Source organism: Typha latifolia, chromosome 15 (genome assembly GCF_019914945.1).
Source record: "Typha latifolia isolate L0001 chromosome 15, TyphaL0001v2, whole genome shotgun sequence".
NCBI classification, from domain to species: Eukaryota; Viridiplantae; Streptophyta; class Magnoliopsida; order Poales; family Typhaceae; genus Typha; species Typha latifolia.
In genome coordinates, this window is record NC_133100.1 from 5551542 (window position 1) to 5563998 (window position 12457).

At 38.1% G+C, this 12457-nt stretch overlaps 2 protein-coding genes across 2 annotated transcripts; one reads left to right on the forward strand and one right to left on the reverse strand.

Moving 5' to 3' along the window:
- Positions 1 to 1209: 1209 nt before the first annotated feature.
- LOC140801700 (eukaryotic translation initiation factor 4B1-like) lies at positions 1210 to 7804 on the forward strand. Its single transcript, XM_073156937.1, has 3 exons — positions 1210 to 2509; positions 6559 to 6957; positions 7531 to 7804. The coding sequence occupies exons 1-3, from the start codon at positions 1359 to 1361 to the stop codon at positions 7553 to 7555; spliced, it is 1575 nt and encodes a 524-aa protein (XP_073013038.1). The 5' UTR covers positions 1210 to 1358; the 3' UTR covers positions 7556 to 7804.
- A 2068-nt stretch (positions 7805 to 9872) lies between these two features.
- On the reverse strand, positions 9873 to 11686 carry LOC140802016 (high-affinity nitrate transporter-activating protein 2.1-like). Its single transcript, XM_073157423.1, has 2 exons — positions 11477 to 11686; positions 9873 to 10564 (listed from the first exon to the last, which is right to left on the reverse strand). Exons 1-2 carry the CDS (start codon positions 11631 to 11633, stop codon positions 10086 to 10088), a joined length of 636 nt encoding a protein of 211 aa, XP_073013524.1. The 5' UTR covers positions 11634 to 11686; the 3' UTR covers positions 9873 to 10085.
- Positions 11687 to 12457: the final 771 nt, after the last annotated feature.

Consider the following 12457-nt stretch of genomic DNA (forward strand, 5'->3'; position numbering starts at 1 on the left):
TTCAAAAAGAGAATTTAAACATAAAAAAAGTTAGATGCCATATCAATTACCTAAAGGTGCTCACCAGCTTCCACCTCCTAGCCGCCTCCTTACTTAGGTGCGAGAGAGGGGGGAGGAGACTGTGCCTCTATTAAATCATATATATATATATGGGAATTTTACAAATCACACCTTACATTTTATTTATTTTATAATTCACACCCTATTTTTGAGATTTTTATAACCCGACCCCTACTTTTTCCTTATGATTCTCATTTAACACTCTCCGTTAATTTAAACGGTACCAGCAAAAGAATATTCTATTATAATATATGAAATAATTTATAAATACATAAATTACTCATGTTTTCTTCAAAGGGGGGGCAAAGAGGAGGAAAAAGAGTGGTGATGGTATTTTAGTCGATATCAGTTAGTCAAAATATCGTTAGGGTGTTAAACGAGAATTATAGAGAAAAGTAAGGGGTCAGGTTATAAAATCATCAAAGACAAATGTGAATCATAAAATAGGTAAAATGTAGAGTATAATTTATAAATACCATATATATATATATATATACTCACATTACTCTGAATTCAAAATATTAAATATTTCCACTTTACTCTCATATGTGGCTGTGGCTGCCTTTGGGACCACAAAAAGAAAAAAAATCTAAAAAGAAAAATAAATAAATTAATTAATTAAAATTTTTCGCTTTCAATTCATCTCTCTCCACATGCCTTTGTTGAAACCGAAACCTTAACCCGAGCCCTAATTTCTTAGATCCCAACCTTTAGAGAAGACAATGTCAAAAAACCCTAGGGCGGGGTCGGTGCTTAGGCCTAGGAAAAGGGAGGAGATCTTTTTTCCTTTAGACGGAGCAATAACTTCATGGACAACCGCTTGCATGAGCGGAGTCCAGGGTGGTGGATCAAGAAGGTCAAGTGGTTTGAGAGTGGGAAGGGTTGCGGGGGAGCCCAAGTGGAGAAATTTCAGCCTCCATCCCTTACTTACCACATCGAGAAAACTTTTCTCTAATTTACTCTCCATAGAATCCACTCATTTTTGTTTTCTTCCGATAAACTCTTCTTAATCCTTCTTGATTTAAGAATTGGATACTAGATCTTATACATACATACATATATATATATATATATATATATATACAGTATAATACTTACATTACTCTGAACTCAATATACCAAATATTCCCATATATATTCCCGGCTGCCGTTGGGACCGAAGAAAGAAGAAATAATAGAAAGAAAAAAAAAGAATTAAAAATTTCCGCTCTCGATTCATCTCTCACCACACGCCTCCGTCGAAACCCTAACCCTAACCCGAGCCCTAATTCCCCAGATCCCAACCTTTAGAGTAGGCGATGTCAAAACCCTGGGGCGGGATCGGCGCCTGGGCCCTCGAGGCGGAGCAGGCCGAGGCGGAGGAGCGCGAGCGCGCGGCGGCGGACCCCGTCCTCGCGGCAGGTGAGCCGCCGGAGAACTTCCCGAGCCTCACGGAGGCAGCTGCCGCAGGAAAGCCCAAGAAGAAGAAGGCCACTCCGATCTCCCTTTCCAAGTTCGCTAGCGGCACCTATGAGGGGCCCGGCGGTCGACGCCATCCGTCCTCGTCCACCGCCGTCGGGCTCACCCCCGATGAGATGCTCCGCCTCCCCACCGGTCCGCGAGAGCGCTCTGCCGAGGAGCTCGATCAGTCCCGCCTCGGCGGCGGATTCCGATCCTACGGGTACGGATCCGGACGGAGGTCCGATGAAGGTGATAGTTTCGGCGGCAGGAGGCGCGGCGGGTTTGATGACGATGAGCGGCGTGGGCCACCGTCTAGGGTTTCGGATCTCGATCAGCCGTCAAGAGCGGATGAGGTTGATAACTGGGGGGCGAACAAGAGGTCTTTCGCTCCGTCGCCGATGGACTCTGGCAGGCATGAGAGATATAGCTCGCTAGGAAGCGGCGGCGTGTCAAAGGCTGATGAGGCCGACGATTGGTCTCGTGGGAAGAAGTCGGTTCCATCTAGGTACCCTAGCTTCGGGTCAGGGTTTGGGGATTCTGGTGGTCCTTCAGATTCTGACCGTTGGGGGAGGGGAGGAGTTGAAAGAGCACCCCTGCGTAATGGGGATCGTGAAAGGCAGAGGCTTGTTTTGGATCCACCCAAGGGGGAGGTTGGAGGGGTGCCTGCTGAGCCGGCTAAGAGTCGGCCTAGCCCGTTTGGTGCTGCGAGGCCAAGGGAGGAGGTTTTGGCAGACAAAGGATTGGATTGGAAGAAGATGGACACTGATATTGACCTCAAGAAGACGAGCAGGCCAACTAGTTCTCATTCGAGCAGGCCTTCTAGCGCACAGTCCAGTAGGCCCGGGAGCCCTGGGTCGCAGGTCGCAGCAGCAGCAACTGAAGGAGCAACGAGGACACGGCCAAAGGTGAATCCTTTTGGGGATGCTAAGCCTAGGGAGGTTGTGTTGGAGGAGAAAGGGAAGGATTGGAGGAAGATAGACCTTGATCTGGGACACCGTGGGGTCAACAGGTATATGTGATATCTTTTTCTGCTTATCTATGATTCATTCTGCAACTTTTTATTCGAAAATTTGATACTCATAATTGTTTTCTTCAACTGGAAGTAGTTGTCAGGAATATGTTTTGAACTAACATGGACATCAAGTTGGTTCTCTTTATAAATGTGTTTTTTTGATGAGGGCTTCATCTTGTTTTTAATTTAGCTCCTTTGCTGCTAATAAGATCAACAACCTGAGAACTTGTAATTTAGTAGCTTTTTTTGGTATTTATTAAAGATAACATGCTTTTTTAATTGCAATATTAATTGGCAAAACTTTCGTTTTCTTTGTATTTCAGCAGTTGTAATCCTATGATAGAAAGGAACTTTTGATCTTCTTTATCTTGTATTCTTCTGTTTAGTCCTTCATTTGTTGAACATTCTGGTGAATTTAGGATTTTTCTAGCAAAGAGAGTGGTTTAAGACATCCATTTTTTTCAATGAGAGATACAACTATATAAGGTAGGAAAGGGATGAATGACAGGTATTCTTATTTCAGAAAAGGAGGCCATTTCTTATGATTGGTGGGATAAACAAAAGAGGGGTTATTTCATAAGAAGCTTCTTTTTTTTTGTGAGATTAGCTAGAGCAAAATATTTCCGCTTAAATTTTTTTGTCTACCAATATTGCACAGATTGGTAATTTGAACTTGTATCATTACTACCTAATTTTTTTTCAGTTTCTAATGCCTGATCTCCATTATCAGGTTGAGTATTTCTAAATCTAATAATTATCAGGTGATATGTTTGCCAAATAATTGACTTTTGATGGATTTATGGCTTGAGAACCATCAGCTGTTGTCTCTTTATTAACAGTAAGATTTATTGTTTTTTTGTCAATATTAAGATTCAATCTCTTACTGGTGATGACTGGGATGTTTGTTTCCTTCTGAGTGGATCTTCTGTAGCGATATCATCGCCCATAGATTTCAACAATTTCATGATCTTCTTTTTGGATCTTTGGTTGGTTTCTTTTCAAGCCTCATTCAAAGAAGAGATAAGATCTTTTGACCAAATTAGTCATTATAATTCATTTTCTGCTAAAGATTCTCATAGATTTTTGCAGGTTTCTTGCATTTCACCATAAATATATACAAGGAGATTTCTAATTAACCTTTGAAGGCTAGGCAGTGGAGATTTTCTTGATTCAATCTCTTGTGTTAATTCAGGACATAGACCAACAAGATTATGCTTGAACATATAAGGAGTTGCTCATATTAATAAGTTTTTCTGTTTAATAGTATCTTCTATATTAATCCATATATTTATGGAAATAGAGGATGCACTTATGGCCTAATTTGCATCAAGAAATTCATGACAGAAAAATTGCTATGGAAGGCCTTATGGATGAGTTTTAGTGTTTACACAGCTAATATTTCGGTTTGCAATTAGTGAATTAAAGTTTGCAAAGGAACTAGTTAAGGTTTAGTATTTCAGAAAATAGATAATAGATGATAATGATAATGTAAGTAGTTATTATTGGGAAACCCTGTCCCTCTTCAAATACATCCTCTGCCCTTTGATGACTCGAAATCTCCATGTCCTCTATCTAGGTTGATTTGAGAAATGGTGGAGCATCTTCTTCTCCACCTTGTTCCATCTCCTTGAACATGTGTAAGCTTTCTTTCTTTTCTTACTGTGATGAAAGCCCTTGTAGAAACAAATCGATAGCTAAAGACATACATCGTCTAAAGGTCAGCTTGCTGCAGTAGAAACAAACCAAGTGCATACAAGATTTTAAAGTGATCTAATGGCCAAAGGTATGGAGAGTGTGTGATATGAAATTTAATTTCCCTGCTTCTGTAGAAGATTCTTTGTCATTTTGAGGAAAAGGTTCAGGAAGAAAGGGAAATAATGGAGAGATCCGAATTGGACTTAAATGTAAATGACATGACAAGTCTTTTCCTAAACCTATCACTAAGTGCGTGATGATGATATACGATATGATTAAAAAAAATTCTCTTTGTGGAAGGGCAGATCTGCTTATGATATAGTTCAAGAAACTGTACTCATTTCCTCACTTCTTTGTTCTTTCTAACTCATTCAATTCAATGGCTGGTTCTGAATACTGTCTCAGCTGCACCTACTTCATCTTCTTCTTGACTTTTTTAATTAATTTTAGTTTTTGACTTGTATTCAGATAATTTTGAGACTAAAGTTGTGTACACACCCTACAGGATTTATTCAGCTCTATAGCTATTTTATTATGTTCCATACATGGTCAGTATGTTCAGTAGCAATTTGTATCACACTTCTAGCATGGTACTGATGCAGCATTTTTTGTGCTTTGCTCTTGTAGCATGGCCATCTTTAAAAAGGCTGTTTCTAGGATGTTAATTTTAAATGAAGGTTTTTCTCGTCTATGTAAAGGAGAGCTGATTGGACTGAAAATTTGTTAGGCCTGCTTTCTCTCTGTTTTTCCATATTTTTCTGTCCTAGATTCATCTTCAGGTTTCCATGGATTGATCCAGCATCAACTTTCGCTTCCTTTCTTAACTGTCTCAATCTAATTGTTTTGTTGCTATATTTCTTCAACCTGAAATCACTTCAGTTCTTACCTTGTTATGTGCATTACCTGTATATATACTGAAGTTATTTATTCTGGTGACTGTTTTTTTATTATTGAAAAAAAAGATGGCAAGCAAATCAAGGTTTGTTTTCTTATTCTTTTAAAATACCTTTACTCTTGTAAATCTACTTTCCTTCTAACCAATGGAGAGTTTGTCTTCCCTCCATTTTCTCTTTCTCATTTCCATCCAAGTCTCACTTTCTTTCCACTCTCAATTTTCTACACATTCATCTATTTATAAGTAAAATCAATTATACCTTGAAGTCCACTTCTTGCAACCTAATGCTGCCTAATAAAATTAAGGACCTGAAACACACTGCAGCCGTATTACTTACCAATTTGCTTAAAGAGCAGACCTACCTACCTATCTGTCACTCTCTAGCATTTTAATTTGGAGGCCTTGGTCCTCTCTCTCCTTTTGATAGTTGAACACCTTTTGATGAATTGTTGTGAACAAGTGCAAGGTCTTGATTAGCTAGGGATTTGACGTTTCAGCACTTTGCAGCCCTTACTCTGTCACCTCTCTCCTCTCCTCTCTTGTATTGTATGTCACATTCCGTGGGGTTTATCTTCGACTCAAAATACTTGATAATGTTGGGCATGGCTGGGATTGGAGGGGCTTCCTACATTCAGATCTATTCCAGCTTGGCCAACAATTACTATGTAGATCAGACCTACTTAGGGTTTTCATTTTAGGGAAGAATGTTTAAGAAATTATACTGGAGTTATTTATATATGTTGAACTTTAAAAAACAAATAACTAAAGTTAATTAGCTTCTTATTACTAATGTTGATATTTGAAGGAAGGTTATTGTCATAGCCATGTCCTTGTTGAATATGTTTTGGAAAAGATGCTCAGCCATACTTTGTGGATCTGGCTGCTACTTATTTGAAGTATTAAACTTTAAAATATAGTTAGGATACTTCTTGGTTACTTATGATCGTCACTATTGATGATGAGCCTTGTGAAGATAGGTCCAATTGGAGAAAGACTTTCATTTCACATTTGGCTGTGAGAAAGATTTGTTGGTGCAGATATTTGCCTAGAAGTTTGATATGGATTTGAAAAATGTCTAGATCCAAATTTTGTACCATGTTGAGAACTATCAGTGTTTTAGTTGTATACTTTTCTTGTTTCTCAGATTTTAGTTTTTTTACATGTGCTTTGAATATATATTTTTTATTTTAAAAACACTGCTCTAAAAGAAAAGGTTTTCAATGTCTGACTGTAGCAGCAAGATCTGAAGATAAAGATGTACCTCACAATTAACTTGTAGTTCAACTGCTAGAATGTTACATAGGACAGCTTTATTGGCATAAGAGGACTTCACATCCACTGCTTGATATCATGAGAAACAAATTTGTTTTATGCTTAATTTTCTCCTTAATTAAATACCTAGTACTTTATCCCTCTTATCTAAATTTGGGTGTTTCACCGTGGGTTTGGGTTCCAGACCTGAGACAACTGAAGAGAAGATGCTCAAAGAAGAGATAAGTCATCTGAAGGAGGCACTAAAAGAAACTGAGGGGCTCTTGAATGATGATACTGCAGAAGAAATAACCACTCTACGTGAGAAGATAATACTTAAGGAGAAGGACCTGGACCTCTTGATACTTGAGTTTGATGACAAGGTTCGGTTTGGTCAGAGAGAAAGCACAGACGCCAGGCCTGGCTCTGGAGCAGGGAGGGCTTCTATGTTTTCACAAGCTGGTTCAGAAGAGTTGCAGAATGCTGAGACAATGGAAAGGCCAGGTTCCCATGGTAGCATGGGAGAAACGAGAGCAAAACCCACAGAACTGAAATGGGGATTTGTGGGGGATAGGACTCCCTCTGGCGGCAGAAACCCAGACAGGTACTTGCATTCCATCATTTTCTAATTTACTATAAATTTTATTGGAAACTTCTCTTGGAAAGCATCTTTTTGATCAGATATTCTGTCTCCAACTGCTAAAATAGTTCACAGTATTGGCTATTTGGTCTTAAGGTCATATTGGTGAGTTTAATCTGAAAAATGCAGTAGAACCTGTCTATTTATAAGGAGTACTTTATATGGACTATTGAAGCATAGTGAAAAGAACATTCATCTGAAAGTGTACTTGGCTCTTATGCTAGAATGAATTATTTGATCTCGAATCACCTCTTCATTTGGTCAGCTACAATAACACAATCTGCTTTAGAAATACTAGCATTTGCGGTTGGTGATGTAACTTAATTTTATTTGCTCTTGGGAGGTGGCTAGATTATTATTTGTGCCCTTAATTTCTGTTGATTTGATGGAATAGTTCATCCTTTTACTTCAGATTCTTTTTTCTCATAAATATGTGATATTTTTATTGGTGAAAAGCTCTCACTAATATTTTACATCTTCATCTAATTTCTTTTGCCTTACGTGCAACTGTTGAATTCTTTTCCATTTGATTTTCAGGTCAAGGTCAAGGGAGAGATGGTGAAAGCTGATCTGAACTTGCAAACCTTTTTGCTCTTCGTATCCCCAACTTTGCAATCAAAGACAAATTAAGCTATTTTTCTTTATTTTTTTTTGCTTCTAGTCTTCTTTCTGTTTGCTCCTCATGAGTGGTGGGAGAAACTGGCTAATGAAGAATACTCTGTCACCTAATTTATTGCTACCTTGATGTGGTGTATTTGAACTTCTTTTTCCGCATCAAGGCAAGCGGAAGCATTTGTGACTCCTGATCAAACCTCTGAGCGTTTCTACTTGTTCTTATTTTTGCTACTGCAACTATTATCTGTGTGTTCTACTTGCTAGCTGTAAAGATCCATTCGTTCACATTCTTTTACTACCATTGCCTTAAAGTATGTCAGACTCATGCATTTTTTGTCCACATAAGAGATGGCAGCTAATACTTTCGCTGGAACTTATTATAGTTCTGGGTACCACAATAGTGATTGTAATTATATTGGAATAAACGTGGAAACAAATCTTTGGAAAAGATTTGTTTATTTTTTGTACTTCACAGATTAGTTTCATGTCATACTTGATATAAGCTTAATGGAATATGGAATTCCAAGTGCATTGTTATATATGATTTATGTATAAAGTCTATCACTAGTATGTCGAATAAGGGGATCTTTATTTTGCTATATTCTATTATGTTGTGTTCTCTTGTAGAATAAAGGTGGAATAAGTATGACTATTCTAATTTTTAATACTAGAAGAAGAGAGTTAATACTAATATAAGTTATTCTAATATTTAGTTCAATATTAGTATAATGAGTATTTATATTTGATATGACATAAAGTTAATATTAAAGTATTGAAAAATAATAAAATTGTATTGGGAATTGGTAATATTTTAAATCAAATGATGAAAATATCTTTGAGTATATGTTAAAGTAGTAGTAGTAAATATTTATTTTTGAAATAATATTATTTTTTATTAAAACTGCATACTTTAAATATTTTACATATTTAGGGCTGTCAGGCTTGACGAGTGGCTCGGGTGAAGCTTGAGTCAGGCTTGGCTTGGTCAGAGCTGAGTTGAGCCCGAGCCATTGTAACAGGCTCGAAATTAATATCGAGCCGAGCCTGAGCTGGAGCCAGCTCGCTCAAGCTCAACTTGATAGGCTCGATAGCCTGACTAGTTATAACTAAGGACATGTGGTATAAAGAAATATTTTCACGTGTCCCTCACTAACCCATCCTCCACCCCTAACCCATTCAATATTCATCACCCTCACCTACGCCACCCTCACCTTCACCCTCACTCTCACCCTCACCCTCACCCTCATCCACCCGATCACCACTCATAACCTCATCTCATGCGCCGCTACCTCCTCCCTCTCCGTCGGCCTCCATCGGCAAGCCACTCGGGCTCGGTTAGGCTCAGCTCGAGCTTGGCTCAAGTTGAGCTGAGCCGAGCCTGAGCAAAATTATGAGGCTCAAAATTAATTTTGAGCGAAGCCTGAGCCAGAGCCGATTCGCTCAGGCTCGGCTCGTTTACACCCCTATACATACCCACCCTATGAAAAAATAATTATGCATTGCAAGGTAATGCAGGGTTATAGGTCTGCACAGCAAAAAAATAACATCGCTCTTTATATAAAATAATCATGCACTAGATAAAGAGGTAATGCAGAGTAATACGGGTTATAAGTCCGCACTAAAATAAAATTATAACCCCACATTCTATATAAAATAACTATGCACTAGAGAAAATAAATAGATATTATAAGGTAATGTAGGGTTATATGCCTGCATTCTATATAAAATAACAATGTACTAGAAGAAATAAATATGCATTACGGATTAAGATAGTGTTATAAACTCATACTGTGGTGTAATGTGAGGTTATAAGTTCGCATTATGATGTAATGCGAGGTTATAAGCCTGCACTTTATGTAACCATATACTAGAAAAATAAATAGGCACTACGGGTTAATATAGGGTAATAAACTCGCATTGTAGTGTAATGCAGAGTTATAAGCCCGCATTGCAGGAAAAGTGTCTGAGCTTAATATTTTTTATTTTTATTTTTGCAGAATTTACTAGTTCGAAAACAAATAAAATACCAACCATATGTAAGATGACTAATATTTAAGAGAAGAGATAGGTAAGAAAGAAAACCTAAATAGTAGCAAAGATGGCCTATATAATAGAAGTGATAGTGGGGAGAGAGATAATCTCAACTATAGTTGAGGTGATCTGTAATTAAATATTGTTTAAGCTAAGGGCAAAATAGTAATTATAGGTTATTATTAAATTATTTTTTAAAATTTGTATGGAATAAGATGAGAAAGAATAATGAATTATGATACTAAAATAATGTAAGATTTTATTTAGTTATTGCACTAGAATAATGAAGCTTATTCTAGAATAACCTTATTCTTATTCCACAAGTGAACTATGGCTAAATATCTTTTGCAACACCCTCAATCACGTAAAGGCATAAAAAGAATTCATCGTGACAGACATGCAAACTCTTCCAGTTGTAACATCAAAGAGCTGTAACTAGCCACAATCTATTTCTTGGCCTTCCTCTTCTCTTTCAGAATGAAAAAGACCCAGGCCATTAAAGAGATTGCAGAGAAGCAGCCAGCAGCAATGTCAAATGCCGTGTGTCGTCCAGTGATCCCGACGATATCAAATAGGTTACTAGTCTTCATGGCATCCGTGGTCTGCCCGTAGGCCATTTGCACACCGGAGTTGTCGAGCATGTATGCCCTAACGAAGTAGGTGGCGGTGGGCACAATGCGATCGATCATGTACTCAACGGTCGCAGTATTTGTTGTGTCGGTGTTTGGCTGTTGCACTATCTTGAATTGGCACGTCTTGTCCTTGTTAAGGTCATCGTCACTCTTCCGCCAACCGCGGTCTATCTGGCTCACCGGAGCATAGCATAGGCTGACCTTCACCTCCTTGTTACTGGAGCCGGTGCCGGCCAGTAGGGTCTGGTTCAGAGCCCATGTCACACTGATATTGTCCTCTCCAGCATATAACACTTGAGTTTTACATTGCATAAGGAGACCAATATTACAAGTTACAATCGGAATGAAAAAGTTGGTGTACGTGTAACTTGGAACTAATTGAAAGTTTGACTATAGAAAAGATATACCGGCACTTATTCTCTACAGATTTTGTTGTCGATCTGAAAAGATGGATGCCTAATGTCGTTCGTTCTTTTAACTTTCTATCAGGATGCTTTATGCTTTCAAAATGCAACTACAACTTCTCTTTTCACAAAGACTGCAATTTGAGCTTCAAGGGATCCAAAAAAGAACCAGAAAGAGATTGATATATTTATAGCTTTAAGCATTAGAAAGTATACTACTGATCTTTTGACAACCAATGCAAATTCCGATAATTTGGTGAGATTTTGCCTATATCATCGAGAACCTTTTAATTTCAATACTAATAATATAAGTTGGCAAAATATAAAGGATAAAAACCAACTTTTCTCTAAAGCTTAAGCTCTTAGATTAGTTGGTAAATTAATATAATATCAGACCAGAAAGTTTCAAGTTTAAATCGTCCTATCTGCTATTTAAATTATAAAAATCGTTTCCTTCCAAAGTCAAGTCATGAAATATAAATACCACCGATTATCTAATAATCATGCCAAAATTAACATACAAACAAGAAATTCCTACTGTTGACGGTTCCACCCTAGAGCACTTCTACCATACACTTATATGCCTCAATTTCTAGATTTCAAGGATGTTGGTTACATAGCTACTAGATTTAGGCATCAATACACCAACATGCAAAGTGTCAGAAATATCAAAGAGAAGTTTTCCTCCTTTCCCTAAATGAAAGAAACAAATCAGGGCTTAGGCATAGGAACATAGCAAATTAATAAACCCAACAAATATAAGAAGATACATATACTTACTGAGAAGTAAATATACCTCACCTTGGCCAGGTTTGGGAGATGCAGTGACGATGAGAGTTTTGGATAGGGTAGAGAGGAGCACCCCCATGGAAGGCCACGCATAGTATACAAGGAGGAGAACACTAATAGTAGTAGTAGTAGTAGTAGTAGCCTTACAAGGGGGGGCCAAACCAACCATTTCCAATTAGCAGAGAGCTCACCCGTTCTATTTCTTGTAGGTGTTGAGGGAAGTACAAGACTTCATCTATATATGGCTAGTCTTTAGTAGGCTCAATCAGGCCCAAATATAAGAAGAATCTGATGGAGAATCATGGATTTCCAGAATGGGCCTCTAAAAGGGCCGAAAGGATATTGGAATGGGATTGTTCATGAGAGAGTTGGCGGGGATTCAGTGTGGGCCGAATCGTTCGAGTCAAATCGGTGCATGCCTTCTTTTCTGTACCAGTGCATTAGGTATGCGCATCCAATAGCTATAATCATGCATAAAAACTAATATAAGAAGCCATAAGATTAAGCAAGCAGGGCATAATTGACGATATCGAATGTGTGCAATCCGGATCCGCAAGCATGGAATCTCAATCCTCTTCAAGTTCTAACAGGGAAATAAAGGGTTGTGTAGCTCCTCTTCAAGTTCTAACGAGGTTATGTGATGTCACAGGATTGGTATCTATGTAGATTAGAATAGGTTTAATTCTTATTAGTTCAGGAGAGGGGATCTAGTAGAGATACATTATATCTACAGATATTTCTCTCCCCTCAAAGCCACGTCTACTAGGCCACTTTTAGATTTAGAGTCTAAAGAGTGAATTAGTGTGTCATTCTTGTCTGATGTAGCATGGTATGACATTGACTCAAAGTAAATTATTTACACATCTACTTGATAATTATCTCGTGATCAAGCATTCCTCTGTCTGAATCAAAGATCCTACTTCCGCTGCATCGACATTATCGACCTAATTTCTACTGTTTTTCTGTATTTTTCTGACAAATAATGAAGTGTCC

What these genes read in the sequence shown, in the direction of transcription:
- LOC140801700 (XM_073156937.1), top strand. Translation starts at nt 1,359, where the DNA reads ATGTCAAAACCCTGGGGCGGGATCGGCGCCTGGGCCCTCGAGGCGGAG. An exon ending in GGACACCGTGGGGTCAACAG is followed by an intron (nt 2,510 to 6,558) that starts GTATATGTGATA and finishes TTTGGGTTCCAG; the next exon opens with ACCTGAGACAACTGAAGAGA. An exon ending in GGCGGCAGAAACCCAGACAG is followed by an intron (nt 6,958 to 7,530) that starts GTACTTGCATTC and finishes TTTGATTTTCAG; the next exon opens with GTCAAGGTCAAGGGAGAGAT.
- LOC140802016 (XM_073157423.1), bottom strand. Translation starts at nt 11,633, where the DNA reads ATGGTTGGTTTGGCCCCCCCTTGTAAGGCTACTACTACTACTACTACT. An exon ending in ATCTCCCAAACCTGGCCAAG is followed by an intron (nt 10,565 to 11,476) that starts GTGAGGTATATT and finishes GTAAAACTCAAG; the next exon opens with TGTTATATGCTGGAGAGGAC.